Raw genomic sequence first — 16,145 nt, 5'->3', positions numbered from 1 at the left:
CAGGTGCCCCTGGAACATTTTATATAAGATAATACTTCGATTGATTTTCCACGAAATTAGAAGAACTCACCTTTAAAATCAGGAGGGCTGTGTGATTCACAAGAGCCAAAAGGTGGAAGCAGCTCAAATGTCCACTGACAGATGAACGGACAAACAAAATGTGGTGTGCACATGAAATGGAATATTCCTGAGCCTTGAAACAGAAGCAGAGGCACCCAGATGGCCCAGTCAGTCGAGGGTTCTGACTCCCGATTTTGGCTCAGGTCACGATCTCACAGTTTGTGAGATCAAGCCCTGCGTCAGGCTCCATGCTGACACCGTGGAGTGTGCTTGGGATTCTCTCTCCCTCCCTCTTTCCCTCTCTCTCTGCCTCTCCCTGTCTTGTGCTCTCTCTCTGTCTCTCCCAAAATATAGAAATAAACTTAAAAAAAATAAAAAATAAAGTGAAATTCTGACCCATGCTACAATATGGGTGAACATTAAAGTCATAATGCTGAGCTAGCCAGCGACAAGGACAAATACTGTGAGTCCACTTGTATGAGGTTACCAGACGGGTCAGATGGAGACAAAGTAGCCTGGTGGCTGTGAGGGGGATGGGGAGGTCACTTTGAATGGGTACAGAGTTTCTTTTTTTTTTTTTCTTTTTTTTTTTTAACATTTATTATTTTTGAGACAGAGAGAGACAGAGCATGAACGGGGGAGGGTCAGAGAGAGAGGGAGATACAGACGCCCCACATGGGTACAGAGTTTCAGCGCTGCAGTGAAAAAGAGTTCTGGGATGGTGACCCGATGATACGAATGTGCCTAATGCCCCTGAACTATACACTTAACAAGGGCTAAGATGGCAAATTTTATGTGACACGTATTTTACCAAAATTTTAAAAACCATCCAGGGTTGAGGCTTTGGGGAAGAAGAGTTTTTTTTTCACCGCTATTTCAGTTTCTTAACATTCATTCATCTAATCAAGTTTATATTTCCTTCCTGGGCCATCCCTGGAATATCGTTAAGGATTTACACATTTCCTCTGGGTTCTCAGTATTATTGGTGTGGAGTTGTTAAGAACAGAATTCTCTTCTGTTATTTTTAATATGGTGTTTTGATTTCACCATTTCACTATAGCTATTATTTTTACTGTCTCCTTTTTTTTCCCCTCATCAGTCTCTCTAGAAATTTTCTAGACATCTCTCATTATTTCTGCCTTCATTATTTCTGACTTTAGTTTACGATTCTTCTAATCTAAATTTTATTTTTTACTATATTATTTAATTTCTGAATACATGAGATTTTCAACTCCAATATGACATTTGGTTGGAAAACGCAGAATGTATGACATGAAGTGCATGGAACTCACTGAGGTTTTTCTATGGCCTGAAATCTTGCGACGTAAAATGGACCAGTGCCAGCATCATCTAGAGGACTGTTAGAAAAGCAGAAATTCAGACCCTGCCCTACCAACTGAATCAGAATCTACATTTTTTTTTTAAATTTATGTTTATTTTTGAGAGAGAGACAGAGTACGAGCAGGGGAGGAGCAGAGAAAGAGGGAGCCACAGAATCCGAAGCAGGCTCCAGGCTCTGAGCTGTTAGTACAGAGCCCGATGCGGGGCTTGAACCCATGAACCGTGAAATCATGACCTGAGCTGAAGTTGGATGCTTAACCGACTGAGCCACCCAGGCGCCCCCAGAGTCTACATTTTAACAAGATCTCTACATAATTTCTATGCACATTACAAAGTCGAAGAAGCACTTCCCTAATACCTGAGCGAACAAAGCATCTCACATAGGAATACCTACACTATTCTAAGTATGCGGTAATGTTCTGTTCCTTAATGAGAATACAGACATGTGAGTATTCACTTTATTGTTACTGGTATATTTTATATACTCATTTGAATATATATTTAAAGAAATTAACCACATGGGCCACAACCAATGCAAGAAACTCAATCAACAGTGATAACCAGACGAACTTTCTTTACGTGGATAGTGTCAAACAGGCCCACGGATATATAATATATAGTTCCTTGTGACTAGCAAGTTTCTGTTCGTTTATGGCAAGGTATTCACCTCACTTTCAGAAAAGTTAAAAAAATGGCAGAAAACAGGTTGGGAAAAGAGACTTTTAGAAACGTGGTATTTACCAGGCGTGAGCTGGAAGTCTTAAAGCCAGAATCTAATTATGACCCATGATGTTGTTATGGGATTGCCAATATACAGTCATGTTTGTAAAACTGAGCACATCAGTAAGCTAAAATCAATAGTCTCTCCTTTCGTTATTTAGCCTATAGTGGTGGGGAAAAATGCTGGCACAAATGGGACACTGCGGGAAACCTGCAAAGTTGACAGTGATAAAAACAGTCTGCTACGTTCCAGGCCAGAAAGTCCCTATCGTTTCTACCGCAACCATATATAATTTTCAATCAGATATTACTGATACAATTGTAGCAGGTTCCACTACACCCTGCTTTGAAATAAGCACCAAGAATAAAGAAGGTGAAAAGTCTGACTTGGAACTAAAAATTCAGATCTTTTTCTGAGAGGTTCATCAAAGCTCATGACTTCTTCTTGGCTGTCACTCACCCTGTCCTCAGGGGGATGGACTAAGTCATATGGATAAAGCACTGAAAATACCACAGTGATCACCCCACCTCCGCCCTCCATCAATGTGTAATTCTAGATAAAAACAGCTGTGTAAAGAAGTCTGAAATTTTTCAGTACTTCCAACAATAAAGTCCTCAGCGCTTTTCTCAAAATTTCAAATTCTTAGGTATTAACCCGTTTCTAGTGACCCTTATTTGCTGGCGACCTATGCACAGCTTTAACCTCTTAGTTAAGTATTCCAAAGCTCATCTTTCCATTGTCCTGTCTTCTCAACAAGTGATTTGGTATACCAGAGGCAGCCCTTGTGTTCATCCTGTCTCTTGGTGGCAGCAAAAATTGTCACAATCAAGATTCCAAATCCTTGGATTTATAAGAGTAGCTCCTAAGATACTAAAGCCTTGCTTTACAACGGCGGGCGTCTCAGGTGAAAGCATCTATTTTACTACTCACTAACTTTGACCCTAAAGCCCTGTATCATCACTCACTGTAGGAAATTGGCTGGCCCAGGTATAAGCTATAAGGACTCCTTTTTGCCCCAGTTGCTTCAAGGTTGGAATAGGAGCTGTTGAAAGGCTGGCTTCATAAACCCATTTCCTCGACCAAGCCTTGATCACACATGGACACCCAAGGGTAGGGATGGCCTCCTAATTGTGGGTAAAAAGATGGGTCATTTTGTCCACTTGGTTACCGAGAGCTTTATTTATCTCCCTCTGATGGCATAAAAATAGCCATGCACCCCATCTCATTTCAGAGAGGCCAACCCACACAACCACCTCCCACTTCATTTTCCCCCAGACTTCTAATCTTGCTCTTTCTAAGACCCTGACCAGCCCACCAGTCAACCCGTTACCACTGGCCATGAATTACTTTAGATCCATACCTTAGACCATCCCTCCTTCTACAGGAAGGATTTCTCTTGCTCACTGTTGAATTTCGGGCACTTCTAAATCGGGCTATTTTGCAGCGCTTCTGGCTGGTGATAGCACATCATGTAAGCCACTCACAAACTTGGCTTACCTTTTTCCTCCTTGTTAGCTAAACATAGGAATTCTCTGTGGCACCATTAGTGTGCGATGTAGGAGAGGCAGTAAAACACAGCCATCTGAGCCACCTGCTCCTACGGTTTATTTATGCCTTCCAGATCTACTGAGTCTCCACTCAGACTTTCCGTTTCCACCCAGCATTAAAATGCCCCTCCACAAGGTCAGGTGATACCCCCGTGATGATGGAAAATTCAAATCGCACGAATTTATTTTTTTTCAAATTATCCTTAAAATTATTATTACTAGTAATTCTGATATTTGGAGTCCGTGAAGTCCTGAATCTCTGGTCTGTAGTTTCTCCTGGCCTTAATTCATGGTGCCTTATTTCCTTGTGCTTTTGTGATTTGGGGCTCTGATTTATGCATTTTCCTTGGCGCTTCATCTGAATAAATTAGTTGAGTCATGACTTAAAGGTCTACTTCATTTGTTTCTGTCACACATCTTTGTCACTACTACTTTGGGGCAACTTTAACTGAATCATCAGCTTGATTTTTTTTTTTTTTCAGACCATCCATATGCCATGAATTCTGGCTAAGAAATATGTGATATGTGAGAGCCAGCTTGAGGTTGTAAATTCCCAGTAGAGATTTTTTTTTTTTCTGTGTACTGAGTATCAAGGTTCAAGACCAGACAATTTTCCTCAAAAAAAGACTTGATAGAGGAGAAGGAAAGTTGTATCTTTTTGTTTTGGGCTTTTTTTGTTTTTTGTTGTTTAAAAGAACGGCTATTCTTTTTTGTTTTGTCTATTTATTTTTGAGAGAGCACGAGTGGGGATGGGCACAGAGAGAGAAAGGGACAGAGGATACAAAGCGGGCTCCAAGCTGAGAGCAGCAAGCTCGATGTACAGCTCGAACATGAAATGTGAGATCATGACCTGAGCCAAAGTCAGACGCTCAACCAACTGAGCCACCCAGGCACCCGAGTTGTATGTTTTATCCTTACACAGCATGTGTAACACTTTCAGGACCGAGACTTATGTAGGAGTCTTCTCCTGGACTCCCATTTTTTCAGACCCTGGGCGCTGGCTCCTCTCCCCTGCCTACGCCTGACCCTGGCCAAAGCCATGGAAATCAAGTTCAAGTTCACCTGATTCAGCAAATGCTTTCAAGACAGAAGCCAGTTTCAGTTACTGCCTTCAGAAAAACACCAGGTTTCAGTCAGCCTTAATATTCTTTATGCTTTTGTGGCAAGGTCAAGGATGCGTAAGAAGTTCTTTTGTATACTTTAAGTAAAGTGTTTTAGATATTCTCAATGGGAGGGCTCATCCGGGTTCTTAGACCATTACTCTGACAGAAACAGAGGTCCAGAACCACCAATTTTGTCCAGATCATAAGGTTTGTTGTTATGAGAGGCTGGGCAGAAACACAGAAGGAAGAAGAGAAGAGAAGAGAATTGTCAAAAGAGGAGATTAACACTCAGTGTCTGAAGCCAAAATGCTGAAATGATTGTTTTCTTAAATAAAAGAGAGCCGTGCTGGTCATGCATGGCTCTCTTAAGCAGAACAAAGTGCTGAACTTCTATAGCATTTGCGGGGAGCGTCCTGGGGGAGTCGTGTTGGTTACAGACGTGGAGATGGGTTGATGACCACCTAGAAGTGTAGACCCTGAAGCGAACCCAGCGCTGACTGTCTGACTTTCAAAGCATAATGCTGTCACTGATGATTTGGCTTTCCAAGGTGTCTTCACGGATGCAAGTTGTCCCTGATAGACGAGAAAGGTTAAAAACCTTTCGAGGTATTTACTTGTTAACACGGCTGGAGAACTGTCAGCCTTCTCCTAGGAATGTGGACAGTACTGATTCTCACAAAAGGAGAGAGAACCAGAGGGATGCAAGGTGACAAATGCCAGCGGAGGAACCCCGAGAGGCAATGGGGGAGGAGCAGCCCAGAGGTTAGGAGGGAAACAAAGAAAGAGTGAAGTCACAGCAGCCAACCCAGTTTCCAGGGAGAGGATGAATTGTGGTTGGAAACGCTACCGCTACCGAGAGGCAGAGTGAGATGCAAGTTGAGCAACATCCAGGGACCTTTCAGAAAGGAAGTGCGCCAGTGACCTTGGCCCAAGCCAGTTCAATGGTACCATAAGCCCAAAAGCAAACTGTAACAAGTTGAGACAGAGACTAGAGAAAGATCCCTGGTAAATGTAGCTACTCTCCTTTTGACAACATTTGGAAGTAAAGGTGGAGAAAGAAAGGAGATATGAGTGGAAGGAAGACAGAAAAAGTAAAATTAGAATTTTACCTCAAAAAGCTCATGTTGGTTGTCATTGGGGGCACACGCCTCGTAGACTTTCAGGGATTAAAAGTCCTTAACTGGGGCGCCTGGGTGGCTCAGCCGGTTGAGTGTCTGACTCTTAATTTTGGCTCAGGTCACGATCTCATGGTTCGGGGGATTGAGCCCCGTGGTGGCGTAGGCGGCCCCTTTGCTGGGTGTGGAGCCTGCTTAAGATTCTCTTTCTGCCTCTCTGCCCCTCCCCCACTTGCTCGTGCTCTCTAAAAAATAAAAGGTCCCTGACAATCATCCAAAAGAACAACAGCATGTAACATTCAAATTCCTTCCTCAATAATCACCGGACAGACCTCCAGCCTCACGACTTGAAGCCTTGGCAGAAACAACTTATTCACACTACAGCAGCTGGTTAGGAAATTCTTCCATAAACGAAGGCATGCTTGTCTACAAGACGCCCACCCACTGCCCTGTGCATCCATCCCACTAACTCTGATCCCCCTCTGAGCCCTCCGCGGCACAGCTGAAGTCCTGGCTCTGCCCAAACGCTTCAACTCTCCCTCAGTGGCCTCAGGACCTTCTCTCCCCATCGTCCGTGGTTTTTCTAGATTCTTCTTGTCACTCCAGTTTTCTCTCCCACAGAGCTGGATCCAGAATGGCACAGATACCTCATCACGCAAAACCCAATCTCTCGCTGTGATTTCCAATGGACAAAAGACAGACAAGGGTGGCAGGTGCATGAATTTTAATAAGGGGTCTTGATAGCAGCCTGAAGATGCTGATCACCAGCACTCAAGGTATTTTTGGCCAGCGATTCTGTTGGCTCCAGTCATTTTTCGTCTCTCTGCCAGAAATGCTTATCCTCATGTAGGACTGGAGGCAGCATGACTGATAATTTAAGCAGTAGAGGTAGGGTTGTTCAGACTTTCTGCAAGAGGGTCTACAGATTCCCATGTTTCCCATGCATCGAAGAGTGTGATGTCTGCCTGGCCAAAAAAAAAAAAAAATACAGATAGTTAATTTCCATTTAATACTGGCAATACTAACATAGATCTGAGGAGTCAAGGAGCACAGTCAAAACCTAAAGGGCTGAAATAATTATGTGTGGGGTGCCTGGGTGGCTCAGTCGGTTGAGTGTCCAACTTCGGCTCAGGTCAAGATCTCACCGTTTGTGGGTTCGAGCCCCTCATGGGGCTCTGTGCTAACGGCTCGGAGACCAAAGCCTGCTTCGGATTCTGTGTCTCATTCTCTCTCTGCTCCTCCCCCACCTGTGCTGTGTCTCTCTCTGTCTCTCAGAAATAAATGTAAAAAACAAATTTTTTTTTGAAATACTTATGTGCCACCACTGCCCACCTATTAGAATGACCAAAATCTGGAACACTGACACCAAATGCTGGGAAGAATGTAAAGCAACAGAAACTCTCCTATGCTGCTGATGGGAATGCGAAACGATACGGCCACTTTGAAAGACAGTTTGTCAGTTTCTTATGAAACGAAACATACACTTACCACACAATCCAGCGGTTGTGCTTCTTAGTATTTACCAGAACTTGAAAACTTATGTCTACACAGAAATCTGCACATGAACTGCTTCACTGTGCTTCACACAGGCAGTTTGAAAATCAAGCTCAGAGAAACAAAAGTTTCAGGAGGATAATGGAATTCCAGTGCATCCATAGGGTAGCGGAGCTGATGTTTTCCTGCAGAGGGAGAGAGCTGATATCTTCCTGTAGAGAGAGAGCTGATGTCTCCCTGTAGAGAAAGAGTTGATGTCTTCCTGTAGAGAGAGAGAGAGCTGATGTCTTCCGGTAGAGAGAGAGCTGATGTCTCCCTGTATAGATAGCTGATGTCTTCCTGTAGAGAGAGAGCTGATGTCTCCCTATATAGATAGCTGATGTCTTCCTGTAGAGAGAGAGAGCTGAGGTCTTCCTGTAGAGAGAGGGCTGATGTCTCCCTGTAGAGAAAGAGCTGATATCTTCCTGTAGAGAGAGAGCGAGCTGATGTCTTCCGGTAGAGAGAGAGCTGATGTCTCCCTGTATAGATAGCTGATGTCTTCCTGTAGAGAGAGAGAGCTGAGGTCTTCCTGTAGAGAGAGGGCTGATGTCTCCCTGTAGAGAAAGAGCTGATATCTTCCTATAGAGAGAGAGAGAGCTGATGTCTTCCGGTAGAGAGAGAGCTGATGTCTCCCTGTATAGATAGCTGATGTCTTCCTGTAGAGAGAGCGAGCTGAGGTCTTCCTGTAGAGAGAGAGCTGATGTCTCCCTGTAGAGAGAGAGCTGATGTCTTCCCGTATAGAGCCACTGTGATGCTTACAGTTGGTGGAACAGCCTATGCTATATATCAGCTAGCTGTGGCTCCATTTCCCAAGAAGCAGCATTGACTTCCATGTATCATCTCAGCAGGCAGCTGGTTCAATTTCATTCAGATCTCTATGGACCAGTAATCAATAAATAACTAGGTTCTTCTTTGAGGATCAATATTTATTGACTTATACTAACTACCACCAATAAACCAGTCTTCACCATGAAAAAAAAAATCTGCACATGATGTTTGTAGTTTTATTTATAACTGCCCCAAATTAGAAACAACCAAGATTCCCTTCAGTAGGTGAATGGACAAATAAACTGTGGTCTGTCCAGACAAGAGATTATTATTCAGTGATAAAAAGAAATGAGCTATGAAGTCACGAACAGACACGGAGGACTCTTAAATGCACATCAGTGAGTGAAAGAAGCCAATCTGAGAAGGCTCCATAGTGTATGATTTCAACTGTATGACATTTCGGAAAAGGCAAAATAACGGGGGTAATAAAAAGATCAGTGGTTACCAGAGGTTGGGGTAGGAGGCAGATGAAGAGGCAAAGCACAGAGGATTTGGAGGATTTACAGTGAAGTTACTCCATATGATCCTGGAATGATCTATTCATATCATTATACATTTGTCCAAACCCACAGTACAGTACCCAGGGTGAACCCCAAGGTAAAATATGGCCTTTGGGTGGGGTGCCTGGGTGGCTCAGTCAGTTGAGCGTCTGACTTCGGCTCAGGTCATGATCTCCAAGTTCATGGGTTTGAGCCCCATGTCAGGCTCTGTGCTGACAGCTGACAGCCTGGAGCCTGCTTCGGATTCTGCGTCTCCCTCTCTCTCTGCCCCTCCCCTGCTCATGCTCTGTCTCTCTCTGTCTCAAAAATAAATGACCATTAAAAAAAATTTTTTTTAAATATGGACTTTGGGTGATAATGATGTGTCAATAGAGTTTATCAGTTGTAACAAATGTACCACTCTGTGAGGGACCTTGATAATAGGGAAGGCTGTGCATGAGTGAGGGTAGAGGATATGTGGGAAATCTCTGTACCTTCTTCTCAAATTTCCTATGAACCTAAAACCGGTCTAAAAGCATAAAGTCTTTTTTTTTTTTTTTAAAGAATCCCTAGGGGCGCCTGGGTGGCGCAGTCGGTTAAGCGTCCGACTTCAGCCAGGTCACGATCTTGCGGTCCGTGAGTTCGAGCCCCGCGTCGGGCTCTGGGCTGACAGCTCAGAGCCTGGAGCCAGCTTCGGATTCTGTGTCTCCCTCTCTCTCTGTCCCTCCCCTGTTCATGCTCTGTCTCTCTCTGTCCCCAAAAAAAATAAATAAAAAACGTTGAAAAAAAAAAAAAAAAGAATCCCTTAAGGGGCGCCTGGGTAGCTCAGTCTGTTAAGCATCTGACTTCAGCTCAGGTCATGATCTCATGGCTCGTGAGCTCAAGCCCCGCGTTGGGCTCTGTGCTGACAGCTCAGAGCCTGGAGCGTGTTTCAGATTCTGTGTCTCCCTCTCTCTCTGCCCCTCCCCTGCTTGCACTCTGTCTCTTTCTCTCTCAAAAATAAATAAACGTAAAAAAAAATTTTTTTAAAGAATCCCTTAAAGGCAAACAAAGCTGTTATGGACATTCATCTACAAGTTTTTGAAACTAAATTTTCATGTCTTTAGATTAAATGCCCAGGGGTGCATTTGCTGGGTAACACAGTGTATATTTTGTTTTTTAAAAGGAAACTGGAAAACTGTTTTCCAGAGTTGCCATACCACTTAACCTTCTCAGTGGCAATGTATAAAAGGTCCATGTTCTCTGCATCCTTGCCAGTGTTTGGTAATGTCACTGCATTTAAATTCAGCGGTTCTAATAATTATGTAGTGGAATACCATATCATCTTTTTTTTTAACTTGTTTTATTTTTTATTTTTTTAAATTTACATCCAAATTAGTTAGACAATGATTTCAGGAGTAGATTCCTGGTGCCCCTTACCCATGTAGCTCATCCCCCCTCCCACAACCTGTCCAGTAACCCTCAGTTTGTTCTCCAGATTTATGAGTCTCTTCTGTTTTGTCCCCCTCCCGGTTTTTATATTATTTTTGTTTCCCTTACCTCATGTTCATCTGTTTTGTCTCTTAAAGTCCTCATATGAGTGAAGTCACATGGTTTTTGTCTTTCTCTGGCTGACTGATTTCACTTAGCGTAATACCCTCCAGTTCCATCCATGTCGTTGCAAATGGCAAGATTTCATTCTTTTTGATTGCCGAGTAATACTCCATTGTATATATATATATATATCACATCTTCTTTATCCATTCATCCATCGATGGACATTTGGGCTCTTTCCATACTTTGGCTATTGTCAGTAGTGCTGCTATAAACATGGGGGTGCATGTGTCCCTTCAAAACAGCACACCTGTATCCCGTGGATAAATGCCTAGTAGTGCAATTGCTGGGTCGTAGGGTAGTTCTATTTTTAGTTTTTTGAGGAACCTCCATACTGTTTTCCAGAGTGGCTGCACCAGCTTGCATTCCCATATCATATCATCTTATATGCATATCCCTGATGGCTAACGATGTTGAACATCTTTCCGTGTGCCTATTTGACATCTGTATGCCCTCTTTGATGAATTGTCTTTCTCCTAATTTGATGGCTTGGTTTTTACTGTTGAGTTTTGAGAGTTGTTTCTGTATTCTAGGTACAGGTCCTTTGTCAGATACGTGGCTTGCAAATATTTCTGCAATTTGCCTTTCAGTATATCCTATTCACAGGCCCTCTTGCAGAGTGAACGTTTTGAGTTTTGATGAAGTCCAACTTGCTAACTTTTTTTTCCCTTGTGGATTGTGCTTTTCATATCTCAGAGATTTTCACCTAGCCCTAGGCCTGAAAGATTATTCCAATGTTTTCTGCCAGAAGTTTTATACTTTTACGTCTTTTGTTTATTTTTATTTATTTCTTTTTAACTTTTTGAAATGTTTATTCATTTTTGAGAGACAGAGACAGAGCGCGAGTTGGGGAGGAGCAGAGAGAGAGGGAGACACAGAATCTGAAGCAAGGTCCAGGCTCTGAGCTGTCAGCACAGAGCCTGATGTGGGGCTCGAACCCACGAACCGTGAGATTATGACCTGAGCTGAAGTCAGACACTTAACCAACTGAGCCACCCAGGCGCCTCTACATCTTATGTTTAAATCTATGAGCCATTTTGAGTTAAATTTCGTATAAGATGTGAGGTTTAGATTGAGGTTCTTTCCCCGCCCCCCCGTCTCTTTCTCTTTTCTTTCTTTTCTTACAGATGTCTCATTAATCCATTATCTTGTATCCTAGGACCTTACTGAACTGAATTATTAGTTCTAGATTTTTTTTTTGTAGATTCCTTGGGATTTTCTACAGAAGCCATTATGATATCTGCAAATACAGACAGCTTTTATTTTTTTCCTTTCTAACTTGTATGCCTTTATTTCTTTTTCTTGCCTTGATGCATTGGCTAGAACTACTCAGATTTTAAAAGAAATGACCTTTTTTAAAGATTAAGAGAAATTGATCCATACAACTTGGATAGATCTCAAGAGCATAATGCTGTCTTAAAAAGAAAAAAGCCAATCTCAAAAGATGACGTATGATCCCATTTATATAACACTTTCTAAATGATAAAAATTAGGGAGATAAGAAGCGGATTAGTGGTTGCCAAAGGTTAAGGTTAGCGACAGACGGTGGAGGCAGGGAAGAGTCTGTGCCACTGTGAAAGAGTAGCAGGAGAAAGATCTCTATGCTGATAGCATGGGTCTGTATCTTGATAACAGTGGTAGTTACACAACGCTGCAGTTGCAAGAAAATGCCATAGAAGTATGCACACACATTGCAACAATACCAGTCTCCTGGTTTGTGTATTGTATTATGGTTACATAAAATATAATCTTCGGTAGGAAACTGTATGAAAGGTCCGTAGGACCTCTCTTTGTACTACCTTTGCAACCTCCTATGAACCAATAAGTATTTCAAAATAAAAAGTTCAAATAAGTTCAAATAAAAAGTTGATGAGGGTGGGGAGAAAAGGGAACCCTTGTGCACTTGTTGGTGGGAATATAATTGGTGCAGCCACAATGGAAAACAATATTTTCCTCAAAGCGTTACAAACAGAACTATCCTATGATCCAGCAATCCCAGTTCTGGGTATACATCCAAAGGAAATGAAAACAGGATCTCAAAAAGGTATCTGCATTCCCATGTTTACTGCAGCAAAGAGAATCTGGAGGCAGAGAAGCCAGTGAGGAAGTATTTTGGATGGTCTCACCCAGGGCCCAGGGAGCTCTGGTGGGCAGCCTAAGAGTCTCCCCAGATCACACAGGCGTCGAGCATGTGGACGCACACATTACGCAACCCCTGCCTCTGAAGTGAGCTTGGAGATGGGCTGTGCACCAGAGCACGATCCAGATTCCAGACACAACCCTAATGTGTGTGGGTCCCGGGGCAGGAATGCAAATGGAAGCTCATCTATCATATGTCTGCATATTTAACAGTTATGAATAAAGCTAACAAGTGAGATAAACAAAATCTATCCTATGGCCCTTTGTGAAATAGCCCTTCATGGGGTGTCTGGGTGGCTCAGTCGGTCAAAGTGTCTGACTTTGGCTCAGGTCATGATCTCACAGTTTGTGGGGTTGAGCCCCGCGTCAGGCTCTGTGCTGACAGCTCGGAGCCTGGAGCCTGCTTTGGATTCTGTGTCTCCCTCTCTCTCTCTGCCCCTCCCCCCGCCAAAGATAAACATTTTAAAAATTAAAAAAAAAAAAAAAAAGATCTTTGAAATAGCCCTTCATAATGACCTGAAAGGGCAGATTTGAATTTGTGATTCTTGGATTCTTCAGAGTTCTGTGCAGGAAGATGGCGGCCTGAGGGGAGCTGGCTCAGTCCACACCCCAGCTCTCCTCTCTCCCATCCCCAACTCTGCCCCACACTGTGAGGACTCTTTCATGCAAGACATGGACAGTGCAGCCTGAACATCCCCAATGGCCCACTGCCCCTGCAAACAAGAGTGTCCTTGATCCTCCTTCTGCCTAAGTTGCACACACAGTGGGCCCCACCTTCCAGGGGTGGAGCTGGGGAAAGCCCATGTGGTCCTTGGAAACAGCACGGGGGTTCTTTGGGAGGGAATTCCACGCCCCAGGTGCTCAAAGCACGGTCTTGGAAGGAGAGGAGGACACGGTCTCTAAATGGATACATCCCACTTGCCCCCATCAACTCTCAGCCCCATAGGGAGTGACTTAATCAGAGGACACCCAGAGTAGGACCAGGATCAGAGGAAGAGGTGTCTCTCTTCCCAGAGTCTAAGAGCAGAAATATTGAACTGAGAGCAAATTATCTCCAAGAGTCAGGATGAACTTATTCTGTCTTCATGTCATGAACCATGCTTTACAGAACATTCCTGGTCTCTGACCTCACTACAGGGAACACAGTTCAGGGATGAACAACTGTATTGGATACATGGGGCCCAGAGAATAGGATTTGAGACCACAAAGCCGGGAAGACACCCAAGTCCTCTAGGTACCGATCAGAATTCTTGAATGTTCCCCATGGGTTGGTCTTCTCCCAGGCTAAATTAAATGAGGCAGGTTTCTGTCTCCCTCAGAGTCTAACACAGCTGGAAGGCACACAGCACATATTCCTTAAATGCTTGAAGAAATCAAGGAGCAATAATAGTAATAGCTAACATTAATTAGGGCTTACGATATACTGGGCACTGTGAGCTACATTATTTCACTTCCTTCTTCCCACAATCCTGAGCTTTGAGATTGTCTATGGTTCCAACTTCGCAGATGGGAAAGCTGAAGCCTGGAGGGGGATATGAACAGAGTCTGACAGCGGTAAGTGGCAAGGCTGAGGGGACTGAACAACTGAATCCATGACAGAACAGACGAACTGGATAGTAAACAAACTCATTTATAAATGGGTAAAATCATGTGCTTTATCTGTTTTTAGCACTTGGAAACCCTCTGATCCTTGGCGCTGTGGGATCTCCAAGATCAAAAGTCATCTCAGCCAATTTCCCTAGAAACCCAAGGATTTGGGCTCTAATCAGCCCATGTCAACCCCCAGCCTTTCACCTCCAGGATGGACCAACTCTCCCGCCCAAGGGTTCTCCCCCTCTCAGGACCTGCTGTGCCTTTAAGTCTCTTGGCTTCCCAGATGTACTTCTCAGTCCACTCCCGACCCAGTAGCCTTTCCTGCAGCTGGTAGATGAGGAACCATCACCCCACTGCTGCGTCCAAGCCCCAGAGATGTCCCTCTGCTACCTCTTAACGCCCATCCTGCCATCCCTCCACCCTCAATCCATTTGGAGCATCATTCCTCATGATTGACGGCCACAAGAAACAGATTTGTGACTTTTAACGGAATGTGGGAGCTAAGGAACCTGAAACAAAGCCATTTCTATCCACGATATCCATTTATATTCCCTCTTTTGCCAGGTTTGGCTTTATGTTCTACTTGCTTGGACATCGGAGGAACGGTCCAGGGCTGTATTCTTTCAACTGTCATTGGTTGGACAGTTAAGTAACGACTAAGGACACAGCACCGTTTACGATTTGAGCAACGAATGAGACTGTCTTCATCACTTTTGCACACCAACCGGCAATGTCCATTCATCCAACACTCTGCTGTTGGGCCCAGGAACAACCATTAAGCAGATGTTAGTATCCCTCAAGTGGTAAGACAAGAGGAGGAACAGGACAGGGGAGAAGGGGAGACAGTTGAGGAAGTAACACTGGACACAGTCCCAGGAAAGGAGAGAAACGATCTTGAGAGGGGAGGGAACCAAGACAATTGTTTCAACCTTGGGGGATCCAAGGCTTTCAGACATCCCACCCTCTGTCTTCCTATCCCCCAACCTGCTACTCCTAACTTTGGGATCACTTGCTGCCAATGAAGATCCTTCCTTAATGGAGCTTGGGAATGACGAGAAAGGAAATAAACAACTATAAGATTAGGAGATGGAAGGGATTCATCCACACTTCAACAGACTCAGCTCTTTATCAACAGCCTGGCCATAACTTCAGCTCAACTAGCCCTGGGTCCAGCCACAATGCAGTCTCCAGTCCTCCTTGACCATATTCACCCAATTCAAATTCAAAACCCCGTCCAATTTGAAGTAGGATGCTGAGCCCTACCCAACTCAATGCCCCTTGAGCCTGAACTCCAAGCCAGACCCAAATTTAATCAAGTCACCAGCCTCAATTCTGAGCAGCAGTCATCAGACACCCTGCACTATTCATTACCAACTCCCAGCTTCCGCCCAAGCCCCAGTCTACCCCCAGCACCACCTCCACTCAACCCCAAATCCCATCTCCTCCCCAGCCCTCTCCAAACCATCAGGGAAGCCCAATACCTCACCTCCAGCTCGTCCTAATCTTCCCCCTACCACTCCAACCCCAAGGTCTTTCTCCCCATCACAACTCGTCATCAGCTTCTAATCTAATGTCCTAAAGCCCCCAACAAGTCCCCAGTCTGCACCCAACCCATCACCCCTAAGCCGTCTCCCAGGTCCCACCAGAATACTACCCTGCCCTTAAGTGTCAGATGCTCCAAATAGCTACCATCCCACCACCTTGGCAAAAAAAAGAATCAGGGAAAAATGTGGATGTGAGCTGATCATGGGGAAACCTCCCAAAGCCGCATCAGATGAGGAAAAGCTTCGTGCTGCCCGCAGTGAAGAGGAGAGGAAAGTGAAAAGTTCATGACCACGATCCCAGACACTTGAGAGGGACCCAAGTTACCTGAGACCACTGGTTCCATGGCCAGAAGGATGAGAAGAAACAGAAGTAACTTCATGGCTGGCAGGTCACAGGAGAAGGAGGTGGCTGTGCTGCAGGGGATAGAAATAGAGTTCTGTGCAGCAGGGATGAGCCTCGCTTTTTTTGGCAGGGTTGTGGGCAGTGAATTCTAGCAGGAGAGGATTTATATGAGATCAGCCAGGCCAAAGGACAGTGTGTAGCAGATT

The 16,145-nt window shown here is 44.2% G+C and overlaps 1 protein-coding gene across 1 annotated transcript; it reads right to left on the bottom strand.

Moving 5' to 3' along the window:
• Positions 1–6,596: 6,596 nt before the first annotated feature.
• On the bottom strand, positions 6,597–16,145 carry LOC102948662 (beta-defensin 119). Its single transcript, XM_007073534.2, has 2 exons — positions 15,922–16,145; positions 6,597–6,852 (listed from the first exon to the last, which is right to left on the bottom strand). The coding sequence occupies exons 1-2, from the start codon at positions 15,974–15,976 to the stop codon at positions 6,659–6,661; spliced, it is 249 nt and encodes an 82-aa protein (XP_007073596.1). The 5' UTR covers positions 15,977–16,145; the 3' UTR covers positions 6,597–6,658.

This window comes from Panthera tigris, chromosome A3 (assembly GCF_018350195.1).
Source record: "Panthera tigris isolate Pti1 chromosome A3, P.tigris_Pti1_mat1.1, whole genome shotgun sequence".
Classification (NCBI taxonomy): Eukaryota; Metazoa; Chordata; class Mammalia; order Carnivora; family Felidae; genus Panthera; species Panthera tigris.
This window is presented reverse-complemented; position numbering and strand designations above follow the sequence as displayed.

Excerpts from the sequence above, each read along its gene's own strand:
- LOC102948662 (XM_007073534.2), bottom strand. The coding sequence starts at position 15,976 with ATGAAGTTACTTCTGTTTCTTCTCATCCTTCTGGCCATGGAACCAGTG. Across the intron at positions 6,853-15,921 it reads CATGGAACCAGTGGTCTCAG|GCAGACATCACACTCTTCGA; the intron begins GTAACTTGGGTC and ends TTTTTTGGCCAG.